Here is a 27,272-nt window from a genome sequence, read left to right on the forward strand (position 1 = left end):
GTATAAAGGCTCAATTCTGAGACATCCCAGAAGAAACAACATGCTAATAGTAGCGTGGAACTCAACAAACATTTATTCACCCACCCTCCTACCTACCATTCAACAGTCTTTGAGTATCTATCTACTATGGGCCCGATTCTGCTCTGGGTGTGATGATACCACCAAGGAACAAGATAGATCCAACCAATGCCCTCACAGGGCTCATACTCAAATGGCTAGAGAAAGACAAGAAAGTCAGAAGAAAAAAAAAACAAAAAAAAAAAACCCAAGATACTTTCAGAAGGAAATAAATAAGATGATGTAATAGAGAGTAATGTGGGGGACCTGGGAGAAAGGTGGAGAGGGTGGTCCAGGAAGGCTTCTCAAAGCGGATGCCACTGAGCAGAGACTTGAATGAAGTGAGAGGTGAGCCACATGAAGATATAGGCAAAGGATATTCAGGGAGATAAAACGGCAACCGCTAAGGCCCCAAAGGAGGGAGCAAGCTTGGTGTGTTTGATGAACCAAAAGGCCTGTGTGACCAGAGCAGAGGGGACAATGAAGACCTTGGCGGGAGCTAAAGTCAGAGTTAGGCAGGTACCTTGTGGACAGAATAAGGAGTGTGGGTGCCATTCAAAGTGTACTGCAACGAGGACTTTGAATCAGGAAAGGCATTCGGCCTAACTTAGAATTCAGAATTTTCACGCTGGCTACTGCGTAGACAGTGGATTGTAGCAGGACAAGAGTGGAAGTAGGGAGCAGTTGGGAGGTTACTACATGGAACCAGGTGAGAAATGAAAATGGCTTAGATCACGTAGCAGCCATAAAGATAGAGAGAAGGAGATGGATTCTGGACATAATTTAAATCTAGAACTAACAGGAGATGTTGATGAAGGTGATATAGGAAAGAAGGAAAGGAACTTGAGATTGAGCAAGTGGGCGGCTGGTAGTGTGGTATTAATTGAGAACAAGAAGATTGGATGAGAAATGGGCATTTCAAGGAGAGGGTTGGGAATGAAGCATCTGAGATATGTATCAGATATATTAGGAGAAAAGTTGAATAAGCCATTGTAAATACATGTCTAGAGCTTAGAAGAAAGAGAAGTAGGGCTTGAGGCATAAATTTATGAGGTTGGATGGCCTTCAAAGCCATAGGATTATGTAACATCACGCAGCAAAATAATATATTGGGTTGGCCAAAAAGTTCGTTCTGTTTTTCCACAGCATCTTTCAGAAAAACCCAAACTTTTTGGCCAACACAATAGATGGAGGCTGCAGGAAAAGACAGAACTGAACATATGTCCCAAACTCATTCCCTACGGCAACTCTACTAAAACAAGTTCTTTAACTGGGAGGGGGGAGTGTGCATGGTCATAGACACACAAGGACAGGAAAGACCAAAGGGAAGAGGTGATAACAATAAAACTGGTAAGCTGGAAGGCAAACTGATGAATGCTGAATGAATTAGCAAATCCAAGAAAAATAAATGTGGGGATTCTCCTAGGTGCTGAATACGTCTCTTCCAATTACGCATCATGGAACTGGAGAAGATAACCACAGGGTGGATTCGGGGATAAACTGAACCCACTGTGACAAGGACCTGAGCTACAACTCCACTGATCACCTGACCTCCATAAGCTCCTACTCTAACTGGTGGATCATAGTGATGTTTTGGGTCTCCTGGAATAAGTATCAGTTCAGAGCCTGTGTCCAGTAATCCCCCCTAAATCTGATGAGTCCCTTTTCCCCACTGCACAGTCACACACTTTGGGAAAGGCTGGGAGAAAGATTAACAATATAAACTTCTGGCTGCAGAGTAGGGTCCTTCCTAAAGGTGACTCAGAGGCGCCTTTATTCAAGGGTTCTGTACCTGTAAACTGACTTAGTCTGGGAACTCACTGAGAAGCCATGACTAGAGCTCTGCTTGATGATTCTTCAGACTTCTGTTCACTAGACCTAGAACTTTTTCACTTCTACAGATCAAGTAAAGAAAAGTGAACTGCAAGCTAAGCATGGGGATAAAACAAGAACCAATCTGATTTTACATATAAGACTCCCTGAAAGACTCAAATTGGCAGCACCAGATACCTATGAAAGTGGGAGTGAAAGAGGGGAAGACGATTGGCTTAAATAAGTTTTGCTTCAAAGTCTGCTTCAGAAGTAATTAGATCCCCGAATCCTTCCTGCCACTATGGTAGAACACTGAAGATTTATTTCTTTGAAAGGTAAAACAGATGGCCTCTGGATTAGCAATACAGAGATGCAATTAAGGACTAGAAATTGGACTGGAAATAGGGGGATTAAATGAATGCCCTGAATGCTGAGAACCAGAGCCCTCTCCTCCAATGAACCAGGTCTTCCCTCCATGCAGGAGACCACAAGAGTCTCCTCCCTGAGGACTCCAACCAGACCAAGAGGAAATAGCAAATGACACTGTCTTTGGGGGTTCCCCAACTCTATAGCTCAGGCAAACTGGGGGAGAATGAAGCTCAAAGTTGACAAGCCCCACAACAGGCTATGAACTTGCAATATATGCATTCTCATCCTCCTCCTAAATATAAGCAGAGAAGGACCATCAGCTATTGAAGGAAAGTATCTAATTAGAAGTATATACAACAACAAAAAAAGCAAGTATTGAGAAAGAAGAAAAACTAGCATTAAGAGAAGATACTACAACAATGAAACAAGAATAGGATGGCATTGAAAAGAATCAGAGAACAACAAAAAAAATGAACTCTTGGTTATTAAACACAGGAGATTTAGAGTTTAAAAATAAGTATGTCTCCACATATAGACAAAAGGAAGAAGAGAAAAGAAAGAAACTAGAAAAGAAAAATTAGAAAACCAAACTAAGAAGTCCAGTGTCTGAAAAATATCAGGAAGGGAGAACAGAGAAAATGGGGGGAGGGAGGTCAATAAAAATCAAGAAAACTCCCAGAACTGAGGAATATGGGCTTCCCAATTAAAAGGGCCTACCAAATATAGAGACCAATGGATAATAGTGACCTACGCCAAAGCAAAGGTGGGGGCAGGGGGAGGCAAAAGCAAAATGCAAAACAAAAATGAGGTCACATACAAAGATCCAAAAAACAGAATGAAGTGTGACATTTTACAAAATTTTTTTTATTATCATATGGTAAAATTGACTTTTTTTCTTTTATTGTACAGTTCTACAAATGTTAACACATATAGATTTGTGAAACTACCACCACAAAGAGGGTACAATACAGTTCCAACAACCAAAAAGCTCCCTGGTACTACTCACTGATATACAAACCTTCACCTCATGCATAACCCTTGACAACCAGTGGTCTGTTTTCCAGCACTATAGTTTTGCCTTTTCAAGAACGTCAAATAAAAGGAGTCATGCAGTACATAACATTTTGACACTGGCTTGTCTCACGCAGCATAACACCTTTGAGTTTCATTCAAATTGCTGCGTGTATCATTCCTTTTGCCTGATGAGTACTATTTCATCGTACTCCATTTATCCATTCTTCCTTTGAAGGACATTTGAGTTTTTTTCACGTTTCCACTATCATATAAAACTTCTATGAACATTTGTGTACAGATTTTTGAGTGAACATAAATTTTTCATTTCACTAAGGTAGATACCCAGGAGTGGAACTGCTGGGTCACAAGGTTAAATGTATATATAACTTCATTAAAAAATGCCAAACAGTTACTCAGAGTGGGGTATCATTTGGCATTCCCACCACCAATTCACGAGGGTTCCAGTTGCCAGCACTTGATGTTGTCACGATTTTCTGTTTTAGCAATTCTATCACTGTGTATACTGGTCTGTGATCATGGTTTCAATTTGCATTTGCCTAATGGCTAACAATGCTGAATATCTTCTCACATGTTTACTTGCCATCCTTATATCCTCTTTGGTGAAGTGTCTGTTCACGTCCTTTGCCCATTTTGAAATTGAGTTGGTTAAACTTTGAGAGTTCTTATTACTGACTTCTTTATATAATCTGGACACTAGTCCTTTGTCAAATACGTGGGTTGCAAATATTCTCTCCTAGTCTGTAGCTTGTCTCTTAATTCTCTTGACAGTGTTTTTAGCAGAGTAAAAGTTTCAATTTTGATAAAGTCCAATTTATTGATTTTTTGTTATAGATTATGCTTTTGGCATCATTTCCAACCCCAGGTCACAATAACTTTTTTCTATGTCTTCTTCTACAGGTTTTATACCTTTATGTTCTACATTTGCATCTATGATCCATTTCAAGTTAATCTTTGTATCAGGAGTGAGGTCTTCGATCAAGGTTCATTTTTTTACAGATGGATGACCAACTGTTACAAAACAATTTCTTGAAAAGACCATCCTTTCCTCAATGAATTGATTTTGTACCTTTGTCAAAGATCAAATGCCTATATTCATGTGGTCTACTTCAGGACTCCTGATCCCTCTCCACTGATCTATCATCAATCCCACACTGTCTTGATTACTGAAGCTTGATACTAAAAGTGATTCCTCTACCTTTGTTCTTCTTTTCCAAATTTGCTTTAGCTGTTCTAGTTCCTTGGCCCTTACATATAAATTACAGGATAGGCTGGTCTATATCTACAAAACATCCTGTTGGGATTCTGATTGGTTGCAATGAATCTATAGATCACTTTGGAGAAAAATAGTATCACTACTATGTTGAGCCTTTCAATCCACAAACAGCATATGTCTCTCCCTTTATTTAGGTCTTCTTGGATTTCTTTTAACACCACTTTGTAGTTTTCAGTATACAGATCCTGTGTTTTACGATGAATTTATACTTAAGTATTTCATTTGGGGGAGGGGGCGAGCTATTATGAATGTTATTGTTTTTCAAATTTCTGTGATCAGTTGTTCATTGCTTGTATATAGGAATATAACTGCTTTCTCTATGACCTTATATTCTGTGGCCTTCACAAACTCAATTAGAAAATGAAATTTTAAGAAACAGTTCAATTTGCAATAGTGCCACCAAAAAAATGGGAACAAATTTAACAAAAGACATGTAATACTTACACACTCAGAACCACTGAGAGGAGTGTTTTCTAAAATCTGAACAATTAGAGAGAGAATCTTCAAAAATTTATACTACCTGATTTCAACACTTACAGAAATCAAGACCGTGTAGTACCAATATAAAGATCAACAAATAGGGGCCAGACTGAAGCTGGACTGGGCCCAGTGTGAGGCATCAGGTGAATAAATTTTGTTTTAAGGCCGAAAAGCGGGTTAACCTTATGCAAGATAATCGTGAATTACAGCAGCCACAGCAAGAACTTTTAACCCGGATAAGCTTTTCCATTTACAAGGTGCCCTAGGAAAAAAAGGGTTCTCGGCCAAGCACTCACTAAAAAAAGAAGATGGCAAACTATTTTTCCACCTCTTCATGAGCTTCTGGTGGCCAGGATAAGACCAGCTGCGACATCCCACTCGCTCCAGAGCCTGCAGGATCCTGGGGAAAACTGGCAGAAGAAAGCAAAGGCTGTGTGGCTGATAGGGGCTTGGTGCTCCGGCCAGGTGTCAGGCCTGTGCCTCTGAGGTAGGAGAGCCGAGTTCAGGACACTGGTCCACCAGAGACCTCCTGGCTCCACGTAATATCAAACAGCAAAAGCTCTCCCAGAGATCTCCATCTCAATGCTAAGACCCAGCTCCACTCAACGACCAGCAAGCTACAGTGTTGGACACCCTATGCCAAACAACTAGCAAGAGAGGAACACAAACCCACCCATTAGCAGAGAGGCTGCCTAAAATCATAGAAAGGTCACAGACGCCCCAAAACACACGATCGATGCGGTCCTGCCCACCAGAAAGAAAAGATCCAGCCTCATCCACCACAACACAGGCACTAGTCACCTCCACCAGGAAGCCTACACAACCCACTGAACCAACCTTAGCCACAGGGGGCAGACACCAAAAACAACAGGAACTACAAAGCTACAGCCTGCAAAAAGGAGACCCCAAATACAGTAAGTTAATCAAAATGAGAAGACAGAGAAACATACAGCAGATGAAGGAGCAAGGTAAAAACCCAGCAGACCAAATGAATGAACAGGAAATAGGCAGTTTACCTGAAAAAGAACTCAGAGTAATGAGAGTAAAGATGATCCAAAATCTTAGAAACAGAATGGAGAAAATACAAGAAACGTTTAACAAGGACCTAGAAGAACTAAAGAGCAAACAAACAATGATGAACAACACAATAAATGGAATTAAAAATTCTCTAGAAGGAATCAATAGCAGAATAACTGAGGCAGAAGAACGGAGAAGTGACCTAGAACATAAAATAGTGGAAATAACTACCAAAGAGGAGAATAAAGAAAAAAGAATGAAAAGAATTGAGGACAGTCTCAGAGACCTCTGGGACAACATTAAACGTACCAACATTCGAATTACAGGGGTCCCAGAAGACGAAGAGAAAAAGAAAGGGACTGAGAAAATATTTGAAGAGATTATAGTTGAAAACTTCCCTAAGATGGGAAAGGAAATAGTTAATCAAGTCCAGGAAGCACAGAGAGTCCCATACAGGATAAACCCAAGGAGAAACACACCAAGACACATATTAATCAAACTATCAAAAATTAAATACATAGAAAAAATAATAAGAGCAGCAAGGGAAAAACAACAAATAACATACAAGGGAATCCCCATAAGGTTAACAGCTGATCTTTCAGCAGAAACTCTGCAAGCCAGAACGGAGTGGAGGACATATTTAAAGTGATGAAAGGGAAAAACCTACAACCAACCAAGATTACTCTACCCAGCAAGGATCTCATTCAGATTCCATGGAGAAATTAAAACCTTTACAGACAAGCAAAAGCTAAGAGAATTCAGCACCACCAAACCAGCTTTACAACAAATGCTAAAGGAACTTCTCTAGGCAGGAAACACAAGAGAAGGAAAACACCTACAGTAACAAACCCAAAACAATTAAGAAAATGGTAATAGGAACATACATACCAATAATTACCTTAAATGTAAACGGGTTCAATGCTCCAACGAAAAGACATAGACTGGCTCAAGGGATACAAAAACAAGACCTGTATATATGTTGTCTACAAGAGACCCACTTCAGACCTAGGGACACATACAGATTGAAAGTGAGGGGATGGAAAAAGATATTCCATGCAAATAGAAATCAAAAGAAAACTGGAGTAGCAATACTTGTATCAGACAAAACGGACTTTAAAATAAAGAATATTACAAGACACAAAGAAGGACATTACATAATGAGCAAGGGATCAATCCAAGAAGAAGATATAACAATTGTAAATACTCATGCACCCAGCATAGGAGCACCTCAATATATAAAGCAAATGCTAACAGCCATAAAAGGGGAAATCAACAGTAACACAATCATAGTAGAGGACTTTAACACCCCACTTTCACCAATGGACAGATCATCCAAAATGAAAATAAACACGGCAACACAAGCTTTAAATGATACATTAAACAAGATGGACTTAATTGATGTTTATAGGACAGTCCATCCAAAAACAACAGAATACACTTTCTTCTCAACTGCTCATGGAACATTCTCTAGGACAGATCATATCGTGGGTCACAAATCAAGCCTTGGTAAATTTAAGAAAATTGAAATCCTATCAAGTATCTTTTCTGACCACAACACTACGAGACTAGATATCAATTACGGGAATAAATCTGTAAAAAATACAAACACATGGAGGCTAAACAATACACTGCTAAATAACTAAGAGATCACTGAAGAAAGCAAAGAGGAAATCAAAAAATACCTAGAGACCAATGACGGTTGAAACACGATGATCCAAAACCTATGGGATGCAGCAAAAGCAGTTCTAAGAGGGAACTTTATAGCAATACAATCCTACCTCAAGAAACAACAAACATCTCAAATAAACAATCTAACTTTACACCTAAAAGAACTAGAAAAAGAAGAACAAACAAAACCCAAAGTTAGTAGAAGGAAAGAAATCATAAAGATCAGAGCAGAAATAAATGAATCAGAAATAAAGAAAACAATTGCAAAGATCAAAAAAAGTAAAAGCTGGTTCTTTGAAAAGATAAACAAAATTGATAAACTATTAGCCAGACTCATCAAGAAAAAGAAGGAGAGGACTCAAACAATAAAATTAGAAATGAAGAAGGAGAAGTTACAACAGACACCGCAGAAATACAAAGAATCCTAAGAGACTACTACAAGCAACTCTATGCCAATGAAATGGACAACCTGGAAGAAATGGACAAATTCTTAGAAAAGCACAACCTTCGGAGACTGAACCAGGAAGAAATAGAAAATATAAACAGACCAATCACAAGCACTGAAGTTGAAACTGTGATTAAAACTCTTCCAGCAAACAAAAGCCGAGGACCAGATGGCTTCACAGGCGAATTCTATCAAACATTTAGAGAAGAGCTCACACCTACCCTTCTCAAACTCTTCCAAAGTATAGCAGAGGGAGGAACACTCCCAAACTCACTCTATGAGGCCACCATCACCCTGAAACCAAAACCAGACAAGATGTCACAATGCAAGAAAACTACAGGCCAATATCACTGATGAACATAGATGCAAAAATCCTCAACAAAATACTAGCAAACAGAATCCAACAGAACATTAAAAGGATCATACACCATGATCAAGTGGGGTTTATCCCAGGAATGCAAGGATTCTTCAATATACACAAATCAATCCATGTGATACACCGTATTAACAAATTGAAGGATAAAAACCATATGATAATCTGAATAGATGCCAGAAAAACTTATGACAAAATTCAACACCCATTTATGATAAAAACCCTCCAGAAAGTAGGCATAGAGGGAACTTACCTCAACATAATAAAGGCCATATATGACAAACCCACAGCCAACATCGTTCTCAATGGTGAAAAACTGAAACCATTTCCTCTAAGATCAGGAACAAGACAAGGTTGCCCACTGTCACCACTATTATTCAACGTAGTTTTGGAAGTTTTAGCTACAGCAATCAGAGAAGAAAAAGAAATAAAAGGAATCCAAATCGGAAAAGAAGAAGTAAAACTGTCAGTGTTTGCAGATGGCATGACACTTATACATAAAGAATCCTAAAGATGCTACCAGAAAACTACTAGAGCTAATCAATCAATCTGTTAAAGTCCCAGGATACAAAATTAATACACAGAAATCTCTTTCATTCCTATACACTAATGATGAAAAATCTGAAAGAGAAATTAAGGAAACACTCCCCTGTACCAGTGCAACAAAAAGAATAAAATACCTAGGAATAAACCTACCTAAGGACACAAAAGACCTGTATGCAGAAAACTGTAAGACACTGATGAAAAGACATTAAAGACGACACAAAGAGATGGAGAGATATACCACGTTCTCGGATGGGAAGAATCAACATTGTGAAAATGACTCTACTACCTAAAGCAATCTACAAATTCAATGCAGTCCCTATCAAACTACCAGTGGCATTTTCCACAGAACTAGAACAAAAAATTTCACAATTTGTATGGAAACAAAAGACCCCGAATAGCCAAAGCAGTCTTGAGAAAGAAAAACGGAGCTGGAGGAATCAGGCTCCCGGACTTCAGACTATACAACAAAGCTACAGCAATCAAGACAGTAGGGTACTGGCACAAAAACAGAAACATAGATCAATGGAACAGGACAGAAAGCCCAGAGATAAACCCACGCCCATATGGTCACCTTACCTTTGATAAAGGAGGCAAGAATATACAATGGAGAAAAGGCAGCGTCTTCAATAAGTGGTGCTGGGAAAACTGAACAGCTACATGTAGAAGAATGAAATTAGAACACTTCTTAACACCATACACAAAAATAAACTCAAAATGGATTAAAGACCTAAATGTAAGGCCAGACACTATCAAACTCTTAGAGGAAAACATAGGCAGAACACTCCATGACATAAATCACAGCAAGGTCCTTTTTGACTCACCTCCTAGAGAAATGGAAATAAAGACAAAAATAAACAAATGGGACCTAATGAAACTTCAAAGCTTTTGCACAGCAAAGGAAACCATAAACAAGAGGAAAAGGCAACCCTCAGAATGGGAGAAAATATTTGCAAATGAAGCAACTGACAAAGGATTAATCTCCCAAATTTACAAGCAGCTCATGCAGCTCAATATGAAAAAAACAAACAACCCAATCCAAAAATGGGCAGAAGACCTAAATAGACATTTCTCCAAAGAAGATATACAGATTGCCAACAAACACATGAAAGGATGCTCAACATCACTAATCATTAGAGAAATGCAAATCAAAACTACAATGAGGTATCACCTCACACCAGTTAGAATGGCCATCTTCAAAAAATCTACAAACAATAAATGCTGGAGAGGGTGTGGAGAAAAGGGAACCCTGTCGCACTGTTGGTGGGAATGTAAATTGATACAGCCACTATGGAGAACAGTACGGAGGTTCCTTATAAAACTAAAAATAGAACTACCATGCGACCCAGCAATCCCACTACTGGGCATATACCCTGAGAAAAGCATAATTCAAAAGGAGTCATGTACCACAATGTTCATTGCAACTCTATTTACAGTAGTCAGGACATGGAAGCAACCTAAGTGTCCATCAACAGATGAATGGATAAAGAAGATGTGGCACATGTATACAATGGAATAGTACTCAGCCATAAAAAGAAACCAAATTGAGTTAGTTGTAGTGAAGTGGATGGACGGAGAGACTGTCATAGAGTGAATTAAGTCAGAAAGAGAAAAAAAAATACCATCTGCTAACACATATATATAAAATCTAAAAAAACCCAAAATGGTTCTGAAGAACCTAGGGGCAGGACAGGAATAAAGACTCAGACTTAGAGAATGGACTTGAGGATGCGGGGAGGGGGAAGGGTAAGCTGAGGCAAACTGACAGAGTGCCATGGACTTATATATACTACCAACTGTAAAATAGATAGCTAGTGGGAAGCAGCCGCATAGCACAGGGAGATCAGCTTGGGGCTTTGTGACCACCTAGAGGGGTGGGATAGGGAGGGTGGGAGGGAGGGAGACACAAGAGGGAGGAGATATGGGGATATATGTATATGTACAGCTGATTAACTTTGTTATAAAGCAGAAACTGACACACTATTGTAAAGCAATTATACTCCAATAAAGATGTTAAAAAAAAGATCAACAAATAGGTTAATAGAATGGAATAAGAACCCATAAATAAATCACACTTATATAGTCATTAGATTTTTGACAATGGCACCAGAGTAATCCAAGGAGGAAAAGAAACCCTTTTCTTCAAATGGTTCTAGATTAATGAGATACTGGTATGGAAAAAAATGAACCTTGACCCTAATCTCACAGCATATATAAAACTTAATTCAAAATGTATCATAGGGCTTCCCTGGTGGTGCAGTGGTTGAGAGTCCGCCTGCCGATGCAGGGGACACAGGTTCGTGCCACGGTCCGGGATGATCCCACATGCTGCGGAGTGGCTTGGCCCATGAGCCATGGCCGCTGAGCCTGCGCGTCCGGAGCCTGTGCTCCGCAACGGGAGAGGCCACAACAGTGAGAAGCCTGGGTACCGCAAAAAAAAAAAAAAAAAAAAAGTATCATAGATATTGGTGCAGCCACTGTGGAAAACACTATGGAAGTTCATTTACAAAATTAAAAATAGAACTACCAGGGGTGATGTCAGCAGCACGGCTGAGTAAGACATCCTTCGTCCATATCCCCCTGCCAATAACAATTTGGCCTCTATTCACAGACAAAGTGCCTTTTTGGGAGCTTTGGGATCCAGCACCATACACCAAGGGATCCAGCACCATACACCAAGGGACCCAGGAGGAGTCTCATCCAGCCACGCATCGGGTAATAGGCACATAGACCTCAGTTCCGGCTCTGGACCCAGCAGGGGCCCATGAAGCAGCTCTAGCCCCTCTCGGCCACAGTCCAGGAGACCCTGGAAAACACTGTTTTAGAAAATCACCCACAGATGAAACAGCCTTTGTGGAAGTTCAAGTTTCAAGCAGAGAAGTTCCAGCACAATGCTAGAGAAAAATAATACAAGTCTAGATGCACTGGGGAGGGTAAGAAGAATTGTTTGACTACTCACATCACCTTCTCACAAAGCAGCACAGCTTAGGACTAGAAAAGATCTTGGCCTATGATTTCTCTCATGGGTGAAGGAAGAGTGCATGCGTGAGCACCCAGTTTCCCTGGCTGTGTGGGACACTGTCAAAGAGGCTCATTCCTGTCTCGCCCCATCCAGAGCACTGAATTGTGAACTGCATGACTGGGGGGTGGGGAGGGGGAAGAGGCTGGAGAGTGGCAAACAGGACTCTCAAAAGAGGATTAAAGGAACATGGATCTTACTAAATGTGTCCCGGGACTCCATCAAGAAGCCCACCCATAAGCCCCTGGGGATCCTCCAACTGGCCATGGGGCACTCTCAGCACTCCATGGGACTTACACACACCACCAACTTGTGGCAAGCCTCCTGTTCACATTCCTGATGACAGCAGCATGACTGACTGAGCACATACAGAAAGCCTTGCTGGCCCAAATCTGTGGACCATGAGAGACCACAAATTTGAGCTGTAGTGCCATCTTTGGGAAACAAAAAGGAGGCTGTTAGCAGTTGGCCTGGTGTTGTGCAGGATCAGAATAAGGCATACAAGCTTAAGAATTCTGCCACAAGAAGGAACAAGAAATGTTGAGCAAGTGTACCCATAGAAGATCCGAGAACTTCTCAGAATCTCTAATAGGGCTGATAGAAAGTATTTCTCTCCTGAAGGCAGTTAGTAAAGATTGGACGAGGTGACTGCTACTTCAAATGTGAAGACAGCAACACAAAACTTCAAGGAAACGTGATGCCACCAAAGAATTAAAATAATCTTCCAGTAACCAATCCCAAAGACATGGAGATCTATGATTTTCCCAATAAAGAATTTTAAATGGCTATTTTAAGGAAACTCAATGTGCTGCAAGAAAACACAGAAAGAGAAGTCAATTAATTCAGGAAAACTACACTACACGAATAAAATGAGAAGTTTAACAAAGAGATGGAAATCATAAAAAAGAACTATACAGAAATTCTGGAGCTGAAGAATGCAATGAATGCAATTAAAAATATAATACAGAACATCGACATCTGAATGGATCAAGCAGAAGAAAGAATCTGAGATAGAAGACAGGGATTTTGAAACTATCCAGTCAGAGAAGAACAAAGAAAAAAGAATTTAAAAGAATGAAGAAAGGTACATGATCTATGGGATGTCACCAAAAGAAACAGTTAGTGAATTATGAGAGTTCCTGAAGTTGAAGAGAGAGAGAAGAGGGCAGAAAGCTTATTTGAAGAAATAATGGCTGAGAACTTCCCGAATCTCGGGAGACATATGGATATCCAAGTTCATGAAGCTCAAAGATCATTAAACAAACTCAACTTAAGAGTTCCTCTTGGGCTTTCCTGGTGGCACAGTGGCTAAGAATCCGCCTGCCAATGCAGGGGACACAGGTTCGAGCCCTGGTCTGGGAGGATCCCATGTGCCGCGGAGCGGCTGGGCCCGTGAGCCATGGCCGCTGAGCCTGCGCGCCCGGAGCCTGTGCTCCACAACGGGAGAGGCCACAGCGGTGGGAGGCCCACATACCGCAAAAAAAAAAAAAAAAAAAAAAAAAAACTAATCACACACAATCACCATATTACCTACTAATCCTAATCCTAGAAATTTACCCAAGAGAAATGGGAACATATTCCCACACAAAGACTTATCCAAGAATGTAGTTTTATTCAAAACAGCAAAAACTAGAACCATTTCTGGTGTCCACTAATAGGAAAATTGATAACCAAATTGCAGCATATTCACTCAATAGAATACCACTCAGCAATAAAAAGGAACAGATTACTGAGACATACAACAATGAAAATGAATCTCAAAAACATAATACTAAGTGAAAGAAGCTTTCCATAAAAGTACATGTCAGAGGACACCATTTACATAAAGTTACAGAATAGGCAACAGTATGGCCTAGGAAGTTTAGAATAGTGGTTACCTCTATGTGACTGGGGCAGAAATTAACTGGGAAGGAGCATGAGGGAGCTTTCTGGGGAGATGGTAATGTGCTATATCTTTGATAGGGGGTTGAGATCCATAAGTAGATGCATTTGTTAAAAAGTCAGCAAGTGTACACTTAAGATTTGTACACTCATTGTATGTAAAATTTACAACATGAGAAAAACTTGTAAAAATATTGAACTCTAGTTAATGACATGCATGTTAAAATATTTAGGGGACGCATACAGATGTCTGCAATTTACTTGAAAACATGTTAAAAATAAGATGGACTGAAGGATAGATAAGAGGGATAGAAAAACATGTGATAAAACAAGTATGACGAGATGTGAATGGTAGAACTGAAGTGGTGGCTATGAAAATATTCACTGTATGATTCTTTCAACTTTCTAGTATGCTTGAAAATGTTCATAATAAAATATTAGGGGGAGCTCCCTGGTGGCCTAGTGGTTAGGATTCCGGGCTTTGACTGTCATGGCCTGGGTTCAATCCCTGATCTGGGAACTGAGATCCCACAAGCCACATGGCACGGCCAAAAAAAAAAAAAAAAATAGGGTGAAGCGGGGTAGTAACGAAAGAGAAAATGAAAAAGGAAGGGACAGCAGAGGTTGCTAAAGAGGAATCACCAGTGAAGTAAAAGGACAAGGAAAGTATGATATCCCAGAAACCAGTTAGAAAAGACATTTCAGAGGAAGGAATGGTCAACGGTCAATGGCATAGATTTTTCTGAAAATCCAAATAATGTTAAAACAGGCCCAAGGAATTTGGCTGTAAGAGGGGTGTAAGTGGAGGAGAATGAAAGCCACAACGAAGCGGAGGGAGAGAAAGCTGTTGGTGAGAAATGAGAGACAATAAATGAAAACAACTCTTAAGACACTTGGCTGTGAAAAGGAGACCAGAGAGACGGGGCAGCAGCTGAGGGAGAACGTGGCGTCACTACACGGAACACCAGAGCATGTTTATGTGTGGGTGGCAATGATCCAGTAGAGAATCAGGGGGTGTCGTGGCTGCCCTGAAAATATATGTTTAACTCCCAACCCCCCGTACCTGTAAATGTGACCTTCTATGGAAATAGGCTCTTTGTGGATATAATCTAGTTAGAAATGAGACTGTGCTAGATTAGGGTGAGCCCTAACCCAATGACTGGTATCCTTATAAAAAGAGGGCATGATAAAAAGAGGAATTCGGACACAGACACAGAGAGACACAGAGAAAACGCCATGTGACAGCAGAGGCAGAAACTGGAGTGATGCATCTACCAGCCAAGGACTGCCAGCCACCACCAGAAACCGGAAGAAGAAAGGAAGAATTCCCCCCTAGAGCCTTCAGAGATAGCATCGCTCTGCTGACACCGTGATTCAGACTTCTAGCCTCCAGAGCTGGGAGAGAATAAGTTGCTAGTATTTTAAGCCACCAAGTTTGTAGCGCTTTGTTAGGACAACCCTGGGAAACTAATATAGGGGAGATCAATGGTGAAGAGAAACAGCCGATGAGGATGGGGTAATGTCCTTGAGAAGCTGATATGGAACCATTTCCAAGATCCCAGGGCAGGAGTTAGCCTTCGAGAGGATCAGGGCCACCCTCTTCCATTGAAATACGTATAGCATCATTCATGGAGGATCTAAACAAATGAGGGGTTTACCCAGAAGGCTTGGACAATAAAGAATGCTCCAAAGAGCCTTTGTAATAGCTTCTCTGTCTTTTTAACTAGCACACAATATGCAGCCTGCGTATTAAAGCTACGAGTCTTCCTCTAAGCATACAAGAACCAACCCATGAAACTTAAATACAGCAACTCTGCCTTCCAAAAGGAGTTTGAGAGCAAAGAGCAAGTCTTACCAACAGGAATGGAACCAGATGCTCAGCCAATGTTTGTCAAAACAAAACACAACAGACAGACACAAAGCCTGGTAATCCAAATTCAGGAAGCTCCTTACCTTGAGCTGCTGCTGGAGTTCACTGTTCAACCGGGCCAGCACTGCATTTGCCTCTTTATTTTTGCGGATAGCAGTTTGAATAGCCTTCTTCTGTTTGGAAGACTGTCTACAAAAAAGTACAAACAGTTCACTGAAATAGAACTTAGAGGTCTGGATCCTTGTGGGTCAGAACTCTCCGATTCACAGTAAGTGCTAAACTGACAAGGGGCTAATGCCACAGGGCTCCAAAAATAAAATCAGATATTCACACAGGCAGGCAGGCAGGCACACACCAAAGGAAACAAATTTGTTGGCATGAATTATTTACACCTGAAGTAATTTCCATTTTATAACTTGAAGAAAAGCTGTGAATTGGGCCTTTTCAAACACTCTTCGTTCCATTTATCCAAAGACATTTTAATAACTATTTCTTCCTGACAAATGACATTAACTGAAATGCCCTTTTTGTGCAATCATTAATGGTGTTAAAAAGAACTGCAAGTGGCCCCGTGGACAAGTGTGAAGGAAAAGAACAGAAGAATATTCCCTTTAGCAAAAAATCCTACATTAGGGCCTCCCTGGTGGCGCAGTGGTTGAGAGTCCGCCTGCCGATGCAGGGGATACGGGTTCGTGCCCCGGTCTGGGAGGATCCCATATGCCGCGGAGCGGCTGGGCCCGTGAGCCATGGCCGCTGGGCCTGCGCGTCCGGAGCCTGTGCTCCGCAACGGGAGAGGCCACAACAGTGAGAGGCCCACATAACGCAAAAAAAGGAAAAAAAAAAAAAAAAAAAAAAAAAATCCTACATTAACTTAGCCAGGCTACATACCTCTCTTTTATTTCTTTATTATTTGGCGTGAATGCCTGAGTGTGTATGTGTGTGAGCACGTGTGTGCATGTGCATACACCAACATACATTCTGTGGCACTTGAGAAAAACACAAAAATGTTTTAATACCAGTCTTTCCAAATTAAGTCAAGAGTAAATTCACAGAACAGGTATAACTAAGGGGACCACACATCCCACCCGGCCCATTACAGTCTCTGCTTACACTGCCTGTCTGGCCCTAATTTTTCGTAACACCCTCTTTCCCCCTCAAAACTGTCAATGTGGTTGTAGAACCTACATCCTTATATGCCACAGCAAGAAATACTGAATCCTCAGAGCAAAAGGGCAATCTAGGTTCCCCTAGAAAAACAAACATATTTGTAATCACTGGGAGAAGGGTTCTAGGCCAGAGCGACTGAACGAGAATGCACTGTGACCACTAGAGAGATCTGGTGACTGTTCACTATGAATATACACTATGCTAGCCACTCTGCTCACCTGTAGAAGGCATGCTCCCTCCCCAACAAGTTGAAAGATTAATTTTTTTTTACCCATAAATAGGCAGGGAAGACTCTTCAAAATCTATTTTTTACAAGATATAGATTGGATTTCTGGTTTCAGGATGAGACGGAGTAGGCACACTTCTCTCTATTCCTTCCACTAAATACAGTTAAAACCCTGGGCATAATATACAGAATAATATACGATGACTCTGCAAAGTGAAGTGAAGTGGAGTGAAGAAGGCAAACCAGCTAGGAAACTCAGTACCCAGGGAAAGAATAGCCACGAATTCCCTGGGTTTTCTTTTTCACTTCATGCATCCCATCAATGCCAATGAGAGCAGACAATATAAAGCTTCCCCAAAATTCTGCTCTCTCTAGCCAAAGGACTTGGAAAGGGGCAGCCTAACAAGACAGAAAATTAGACACAATATCCCTCCTGAATACAGATGTAAAATCTTTAATAAAATATTAGCAAATAGAATTCAGCAATATAAAAAAGAATTATATATCATGACCAAGAGGAGTTTATTCCAGGGATACAAGACTGATTCAATACTCAAAAAACAATCAATATAATTCACCATCTTAACAGGTGAAAGAAAAAAATCACATGATCATATCAACTAATGTAGAAAAAGCACCTGATAAAACACAACACCAATTTATAATAAAAACTCTCAGAAAGCTATTAATAGAGGTGAACTTCCTCAACTTGATAAAGAACCTCTACCAAAAAAACTATAGCTAACATCATACTTAATGAAAAACTGAATGGTTCCCCCTAAGCTTAGGAACAAGGCAAAAATTTCTACTCTCATCACTATTTTCAACATAGTGCTGGAAGTCCTAGCCAGCCCAATTATACAAGAAAAGGAAACAAAAGGTACACATATTGAAAAGAAAGAAACGAAACCGTCCCTATTTGCAGATGACACGATGGTCCATGTAGAAAATTCCAAGGAATCTATAAAAAAACTCCTAGAATTAACAAGTGATTTCCGTAAGGACAGAAGTGAATTTGCAAGATAGATTAATCTACAAAAATCAATAGTATTTTGATATACTAACAATGAACACCTGAAAATCAAAATCAAAAATACAACTTCATTTATAAAGACTCAAGCTGAAATTCTTAGATATATCACAACATATACGTAATTTACATGCTGAGAACTATACAACACTGATGAAAAAAATAAAATAAGATCTAAATAAATAGAGAAATAAATGTTCATGGATTGGAAAACTCAACAGAGTAAAAGATGTCAACTCTCCCCAGATTGACATAAAGGTTTAACATAATTCCTATAGAAATCCCAGTAGGATTTTTGTAGCTCAAGACAAAATTATTCTAAAATCAAATGGAAACTCAAAGGAATCAGAATAGCTAAACAATTTTGAAAAATAATTATAAGTGGGAAAAACAGAAGACATATAGCTATAGTATCAAGTGGTGAAGTAGTGAAGATACTAATCTTCGTTACTATCTTGTGTGGTATTGGCAGAGGGAAAGACACATAGATCAATGGAACAGAATAAAGAACCCAGAAATAGACTCACACTAGTACAACCAACTTATTTTTGACAGACGTGCAAAAGCAAGTCAATGGAGAAAGAACAGCTTTTTCAACAAAAGTGCTGAAGCAATTCAATATCCATAGGCCAAAAAATGAACCTTGACCCAAATCTCACACCTTATATAAAAATTAACACAAAATGGATCACCAACTTAAATGTAAAGTGTAAAATTATAAAACTTTTAGAAGAAAACGTAAGAGAAAAAATCTTCAGGACCTAGAGCTTAGTGAAGAGATTTTAGAGGTGACAAGAAAAGCACAATCCATAAAAGGAAAAGAAATAAGTAAGTTGGACTTCCTTAAAATTTTTAAACTTTTGCTCTGCAAAAGACTCTTTTAAGAGGATGAAAAAACAAGCCCCAGACTGAGAGAAAACATTGCAAACCACACTGATTTGTATTTAGAATATATAAAGAACTCTCAAAACTCAACATTAAAAAACATTTCAATTAGAAAATGGGCAAAGGAGATGAAGAGACATGTCACCAAAGAGGACACATGATGGCAAATACACACATGAAAAGATGTTCTAGCCATTAGGGAAATGCAAATTAATACCACAGTGGGATACCACTACACACGTATTAGAACAGCGAAATTTAAAAAACAGTGACAATACCAAATGCTGGTGAGGATGCGGAGACACTGAACCTCATACAGTGCTGGTGGGAAGATAAAATGGTACAGCCATTTTGGAAAACAACTTGGCAGTTTCTTTAAAAACTAAATATACACTTAGCACACAACCCAACAATCACACTTTTGGACATTTAGCCCAGAGAAATGAAAACTTACGTATACACAAGAACCCGTACACAGATGCTCACAGCAGCTTTATCTGTAATACTCGACAACTAGACACAAACAAAATGTCTCTCAATAGATGAATGGCTAAACAAACTGTGGTACACCCATAGCATAGAATACTGCTTAGCAGTTTTGATTTATACAACAACTTGGACAGATGTCAAGGGCATTATGCCGAGTGAAAACAAGCCAAACTCAGAAGGTCACATGCTGTGTGATTCTATGAATATAACATTCAGAAAATGACAAAGTTATAGAGATGGGAAACTGATCAATGATCACCACGGGTAAGGAGTAAAGAAGAAGATGGGGTAAGGGTGACTCCTGTACCTTGATTACAGTGGTGGTTACAAGACACACACATGTGATAAAATGGCAAAGAACTATACATATACACTGTTCCAACATCAATTTCCTAGTTTTGATATTATACTATAGTTAGGTTAAATGCAATCATTGAGAGAAACTAGGTGAAAGATACACAGGACTTCTTTGTACTATTTTTAAATTTCCTATCAATCTATAATTATTACAAAACAAAAAGGTTTGTTTTTTTTATAAATTTATTTATTTATATTTTATTTTTGGCTGCGTTGGGTCTTCATTGCTGCACGCGGGCTTTCTCTAGTTGCGGCGAGTGGGAGCTACTCTTCGTTGTGGCGTGCGGGCTTCTCATTGCGGTGGCTTCTCTTGTTGCAGAGCACGGGCTCTAGGAGCGCAGGCTTCAGTAGTTGTGGCACGTGGGCTCAGTAGTTGTGGCTCGCGGGCTCTAGAGTGCAGGCTCAGTAGTTGCGGCACACGGGCTTAGTTGTTCTGAGGCATGTGGGATCTTCCCAGACCAGGTCTCGAACCTGTATCCCCTGCATTGGCAGGCGGATTCTTAACCACTGCACCACCAGGGAAGTCCAAAAGTTTTATGGAAATACATGTTGATCAGAACTGGATGCCCCTACTTAAACAAATACCACGCTAAGTGTGCCAGCTTATAACAGTTGCCCCTCCTCTGGGAACTGTCTCCATCCCCTTCCCCCTCCCTCCACAGGGATGGGCTGACAGTCCTATTTGTCTTAAGAAATGCTCAGCTCTGTTTTCACACTTGAACAGATGCTGGCCTGTGCTAAGCTAACCAGATTCTCTCTCCCAGGGATATATGGGTCCTGTTTAAGAGTTTGGTTTAGGCTGGGCCCTGCACAGTGAGAATGTAACATCTGGAGCTGAAGGTGGTTGAAAAGTCTTCACAGATAAAAATGACAGAAAATAGAGAAGAATCAGGAGGAGAGCCAACAGGTATACAGTCCTCTCTTCCAACCCAACCCTGCCCCTGGTTTCCATGAGTCACCCCTGTATTCTTATAATAATGAACAGGGTTTTGCTAGCTCAAGTTGCTCTTTATGTTTTACAACCAAATGAGCCCTAAGTAACACACAGACAGGAGCCGGCCCCAAAAACCTCTCAAGGGTTCAGTAAAGGTGTCTAACTTGCCTCACCTCTTAAGACTTGCTTCTAGAGTTTGTCTCTCCAGGTTCTCCTAACTTCGTTACTCACTGTTCCAAGGTGGGCTTTAAGTGGCCTGGTTTCCAAGGAGGAAGATAAGGGAGTAACAGCAAGGTGTTTATTTCGCCTGCTGTTGTACGTCAGGTGATCTCTCAGTTTAGAACTGTGTACTGTGAGGCTCATCCACTGAAGGTTCTGTGGCAGACTGTCCTCCAATCCTATTCTCATGCCTTCCTGTTTTCAGTAGCATCTCCTCAGGTTGAGCTAGGCACATGGCCATGCAACTAGAAACTAGTTGCATTTCCATGTCTCCCTTGCAAGTAGATGAGGCCACATGCCTAAGTCTGGGTGAAAGGGATCCGAGAGAAGTGATGTATGCCACTTCTGAGTCATGCCCTTAAAAGTAATCTGTTTTCTCTCCATTTGTTCCTTCCCCCTTCCTGGGACCTGGAACACGAACATGTTAGAGGTGAGCCACCTCCGACCCTATGGATAAAGGCAACCCTCACAGGGATCTAAAACAAGACGACAGAAGGTACCTGGGTTCTGGGCAGGTACTCTTCTGGACCACTCACCAACTCAGACTTTTACATAAGAAAGTAGTTAATTTCTATGTTATGTGAGTGACTGTTACCTGGTTTATGTTCAAGCAGCTGAACCAATGTTTGAAGGAATATAAACTGGGGTCTCTAGATGAGAAAAGTCTTCTTAGCCTTCACCCCGGGCCCTGATTTCTCCCACGGAATTCTGAGTACAGCTTTTAAGAAGTGAGTTTATACTGCCTTTTCTCTTCTTGGAAATGGTAGGTTTTCACTAGAGATGCCAATCATCAACCCCAAAGATATTCCAGTGTTGCCAAACATGAGGAGGGAAGGGAAACAGAATCCCAGACACACTGAGAACGTCATATAGACAAGCAGACACTGCCACACAAGCTCCTTGGAATGCCCTGGGGCGGCCCAGGACAATTCCTGGGGTTCCAGAGAAGAGCAAAGGCCACAGAGGCTGGCACAGATTCAGTCACAGTATTGCCACACAACATCGTCTAGTTCTAAACTGTTCAAACAATTCTATTTTCCCAAAATCCATCCTTAGCAGATACATTAGATATGGGGGAAAAAATCAAGCTAAATTATTTCTAAGAAAAACCCACTTCTGTCCTTACGGGTAGCTCATTAATGACGACACAATGGGAGAGCTGTTTATTACTTGTAACCTGGACTCAGGAGCTCACTTGGAGAGAATATTTTATTAGTTCCTCTCCCCTAAATGGAGCAGACAATGATGATAGCTGAAGCAGAATTTGTTTCTTATTAATAGATCAGTTCTAACGTTAATTTCCCCAAAGGCTGAAGACCATTTTGCAACTTGATTTGTGACTCTTTTCTTGGTTTTCCCAAAGACGGTATATAGTAACAACCACTCTAAATGCATTGGAAAGAGATTAACTTACTACATACAATGGATGTCTAAGGGCATCAGAGCTTAATTCTCTCCCAGAACCCTAGTTGAGAAAGGGCCACACAGACTAACCATCATGTGTCTGGCTGTCCTCTCTCCAGGTTTTAAAAAATTATGAATGCTAAGGTGCTCCTTATCACTCCAAAATAAACTGGTCTGGGACCTGAAGTAAGTCTTATAAAGTTCCCTGTCATTTACAGCACTACTTGTGTTGCTGGTGGGTGCTAGCCTCTCTCAGCCTGACCCCATATGGTCACCTAACTAGTGAAAGAGTATCATGGTGAGGGGCAGTGACTGAACAGGCAGATAAAAGAAAATATCTCCTTTCAACACATGCTGCTGGGACAACTGGAAATCCATATGCAAAAGAATGAAGCTGGACCCCTTCATCATATAATACACAAAAATGAATTTAAAATAGACCACAGGGCTCAATGTAAGAGCTAAAACTATAAAGCTTTTAGATGCGAACACAGGAACAAATCTTCATGAACTTGATTTGGGCAGTGGTTTCTATGGTAAATTATTTTTTAATATCTTTATTGGAGTATAATTGCTTTACAATGTTGTGTTAGTTTCTGCTGTATGACAAAGTGAATCAGCTATATGTATACATATAACCCCATATCCCCTCCCTCTTGCGTCTCCCTCCCACCCTCCCTATGCCACTGGGCAATGGTTTCATAGGTACGACAGCAAAAGCACAAGTAACAAAAGAAAAAAAATTAGATAAATTGGACTTGATCAAACTTAAAAATATTGTGCTGCAAATAGCACGATCAAGAAAGTCAAAAGACAATGCACAGAATGGGAGAAAATTTTTGCAAATCATACATCTGACAAGGGACTTGTATCCAGAGTATATAAAAAACTCATAACTTAAAAATAAAAAGATAGGGCTTCCCTGGTGGCGCAGTGGTTGAGAGTCCGCCTGCCGATGCAGGGGACACGGGTTCGTGCCCCGATCCCGGAAGATCCCACATGCCGCGGAGCGGCTGGGCCCGCGAGCCATGGCCGCGGAGCCTGTGTGTCCGGAGCCTGTGCTCCGCAACGGGAGAGGCCACAGCAGTGAGAGGCCCGCGTACAGCAAAAAAAAAAAATAAAATAAAATAAAATAAAATAAAAAGATAAATAATCCAATTAAAAATGGGCAAAAACCTGAGAAGACATTTCTCCAAAGAAGTTATACACATGGCCAATAAGCAAATGAAAAGATGCTCAACATCACTATTCATTAAGGAAATAAAAATCAAAACCACAACGAGATACCACTTCACACCCACTAAGATGGCTATGATAAAAACCCTAAAAATCAAATAACAAGTGTTGGCAAAGAGGAGGAAAATTTGGAACCCTCATACTTTACTGGCAGGATTGTAAAATGCTTTAGCCACTGTGGAAAACAGTTTGGCAGGTCCCTAAACTGTTAAACATAGAGTTACCATATGACCCAGCAATTCTACTCTTAGGTATAAATACTTAAGACAAATGAAAAGGTTAAGTCCACACAAAAATTTGTACACAAATATTCACAGCATCATTATTCTTATTAGCTGAAAAGTGGAAACAACCCAAATGTCCATCAACTGATGAACGGATGAATAAAATGTGGTATATCCATATAATGGAACATTATTCAGCAATTAAAAAAAATTAAGTTCTGACTTACTATACAACATGGATGAACCTTAAAAACATGATGCTAGGTGAAAGAAGCCAGTCACAAAAGACCACATGTTGTATGATTCCATTTAAATGAAATGGCCAGAGCAGGCACATCTATGAAGACGGAAAGTAGAGAGTGGTTGCCTGGGGCGTGAGGGAGGGGAGAATGGAAAGTGACTGCTAATGGGCACGGAATCTCTTTTGGAGGTGATGAAAATGTTCTAAAATTAGACTGTTATGATGGTTGCACAACTTCGTAAATATGCTAAAAACCACTGAAGTATACACTTAAAAGAGTGAATTGTATGCTATATGAAATGTATCTAAATAAAGTTGTCTTTTAAAAAAGATGAAGAGGACTTCCCTGGTGGCGCAGTGGTTAAGAATCCGCCTGCCAATGCAGGGGACACGGGCTCGAGCCCTGGTCCAGGAAGATCCCACATGCCGCGGAGCAACTAAGCCCGTGCACCATGACTACTGAGCCTGCGTGCCACAACTACTGAAGCCTGCATGCCTAGAGCCCGTGCTCCACAACAAGAGAAGCCACTGCAATGAGAAGCCCGTGCACTGCAACAAAGAGTAGCCCCCGCTCGCCGCAACTAGAGAAAGCCCGCGCGCAGCGACGAAGACCCAACGCAGCCAAAACTAAATAAATACACTTATATATTTAAAAATAAAAGATGAAAAAAAAAGATCTCTGCGTGAATCCCACCAGCGGCCCTGCCATCCACTTTGGAGGATGTCGTAGCCACCACTGAGTGACTAGCATTGATGTGAAGTGCAGATTACAGTGGAAAGCTGGGGAGAACATGGTAGCAAGTTTAGCTGTCTGTGTCCCTGACAGAGATCCATCCTCTAGGCTGGAAGGTGGCTGGAAGATGGCCAAAGCTCTCAGTGACTATTAAGGACAAAATACACTTCCTTTATGCACTAATACTACCAGGGAACTGTCTATTTGGAAAAAAAAACAAAAGCCATTACCTGAAGAAGAGTGCTGCACAGATTCAGAATGAGGATTGGCTTCAAAGGCAAGCTGCACCCACAGAACCTGTTGCTTTTCTTCCCATAACAGTGTAAGCAGGAGTAACTCCGAAGCAACCCCTGAGACCCACAGGGCCCCTGGAGCGGTGCCATGACGTATCCCGAGCATTTGTGTTAGTGACTAGTCAGGCTCAGTTGAAGTAACATGCAGCAGCAGTTTTCTGCCCTGGACACCTGGCTCAATTTCACTGAGGCAAGTGATGGCTCTTCTTAAAGCCAAAGCCTGGAGAAGGATGGTCTTCTCGGTCCCGGGCCATGTCCACAGGTGTCCCCACCCTCCATCCAGCTGATCATACAGACAGATATCTTAGCAGCTCTGCATGTGACCATTCTGTGCTGAGATGCTCAACAACAGAACCTCTTCATGGGGATAGAAAGGAATCACACACCGCTTCTACTCAAAGTCGGGTCTGAGAGTCTTGAAGCTGGCCACGTGTACCGGGGAACATGAGATAAGACAGGCAAAGAGGGAAACTGCCATTTATATTACTGTCTTCTTCCCAGGAAAACACAGGCCAGAACAAAGAAGAGTGGTAGGAAGGAAAGGAAGAGGAGGGAAGGAGGGGAAGGAAATCAAACCAACCCAAAGCACACCCCAGCCTGGGACTTGCTGGTCCCTGGGGTCAAGCTAAGCCCTATCACTTAGAAAGCCTCTTTCTATGTGACCGGGAGACTATAATCCCATCATAGAAATGAGTAAGGTAAGACTATAACCATTAAAATCACACCTGTCCACGGTGATGAGTGTAAATGTACGTTTACATTTACATATGTATATGCAGATTTAAAATAAAGTTTCCGACCTTTCGCTCATTTATCTGTTCTACTTACTTTTGAACTGTTGGATGGGGTTTCACGGTTGCTACAGAAGCTGGCCCGCCTACAGCAGTAGTAGGCTCTTGACTTTCTGTAGCTTGATTTTCAGGTCGGAATTTTCTACGGATGGGCTTTGATGGGGGCTGAGAATACGGTATGTCCTGTGGATTTAAAAAAAAAAAACCCAAAAGTTAAACAATTAAATGCCACCCATGATGTCAATGCCCCATGTTCCTCTCGGCCTATCCCCAAGGTCAGTCGTGTGCTCTATTCAAACTCCACACCTCAGGACAAGTGGCTGATTCGTGGCTTGGCAAGACCTGGAGAGACCCGGGCATCAGATTCCAGGGGCCTTTCCTTCTTTCTCTTTCTTTTTTTTTTTTTTCATGCTTGCAGCCTATTACCTCTTTTGTCACCTGGAAGGACACAGGACTCAGATGCCCTCTCTCCCTCCCCTCTTTTCTTTTTTAAATGCTGTGTGCATCTCACACCACGGGGCCTTTCCTTACTGAAGACAAAATTCACTCTTGCCTCACTTTGGGGCTTTTGGGAATATGTTCTGAATCTGTTCTAAGTTTTAAAGTTTGTAGAGGTCTTCGTCATATGCTCATCTTTCTCCTACCCCCAGCTCCTACGTCAAGCCAAGCTGACGAGCCACTGTGTCTGTGGAAGGAGACAGTTGGCCTGCTTCCTTGGAGGCCCTGCCTTACCTGTGCTCCCAAGCCCAGGCCCACGTGCTCTGTGATGGGAGAAGGGCCTGAGAAAATGGGCAAGGAGAAAGGAGTGGGAGAAGACGAATGGGAGAGCACGGTGAGTGAGCGAGCAAATGGCCCAAGAACTGGTGACATGGGTGGGCAAGGGGAGACCGTGGCAAAAAGACTAGGAAGGAGAGACCACCCCAGCCCCCAGGGTGCTCCTCGAGGCTTAGCAGGGTGCAGGGCTCCCCACTGCACCTCTTGGTCTTGCCAAAAGCAAGGCCACCATATTTAGCTGGGAGGTTGAAGAGGGAAGTACAAACTGTCAGAAACATCAAGGTGGAGCCCAGGAATCATCAGGACCCCAATCTTCACGAAGAACACAGATTCTAGGAAATCTGGACCATAAACATTCATGTCAGGGCATGAAAACTTTAAAACGGTATGTCTGCTAACAGAGGCAAGCAGCCCAGGGGAGGGAGGG

At 41.2% G+C, this 27,272-nt stretch overlaps 1 protein-coding gene across 4 annotated transcripts in view; it reads right to left on the bottom strand.

The window, feature by feature from the left end:
* Positions 1–27,272, bottom strand: part of REPS2 (RALBP1 associated Eps domain containing 2) — a 235,483-nt gene that overhangs the window by 6,170 nt on the left and 202,041 nt on the right. For all 4 annotated transcript variants that reach the window (XM_060087427.1, XM_060087429.1, XM_060087426.1 and 1 more), the window contains exons 16-17: positions 26,109–26,254; positions 15,926–16,031 (exon numbers count right to left, since the gene is read on the bottom strand). In XM_060087427.1, coding sequence (XP_059943410.1) covers positions 15,926–16,031; positions 26,109–26,254 — 252 coding nt within the window. The remainder of the gene's footprint in view (positions 1–15,925; positions 16,032–26,108; positions 26,255–27,272) is intronic.

This window comes from Mesoplodon densirostris, chromosome X, assembly GCF_025265405.1.
Source record: "Mesoplodon densirostris isolate mMesDen1 chromosome X, mMesDen1 primary haplotype, whole genome shotgun sequence".
Taxonomy (NCBI): domain Eukaryota; kingdom Metazoa; phylum Chordata; class Mammalia; order Artiodactyla; family Ziphiidae; genus Mesoplodon; species Mesoplodon densirostris.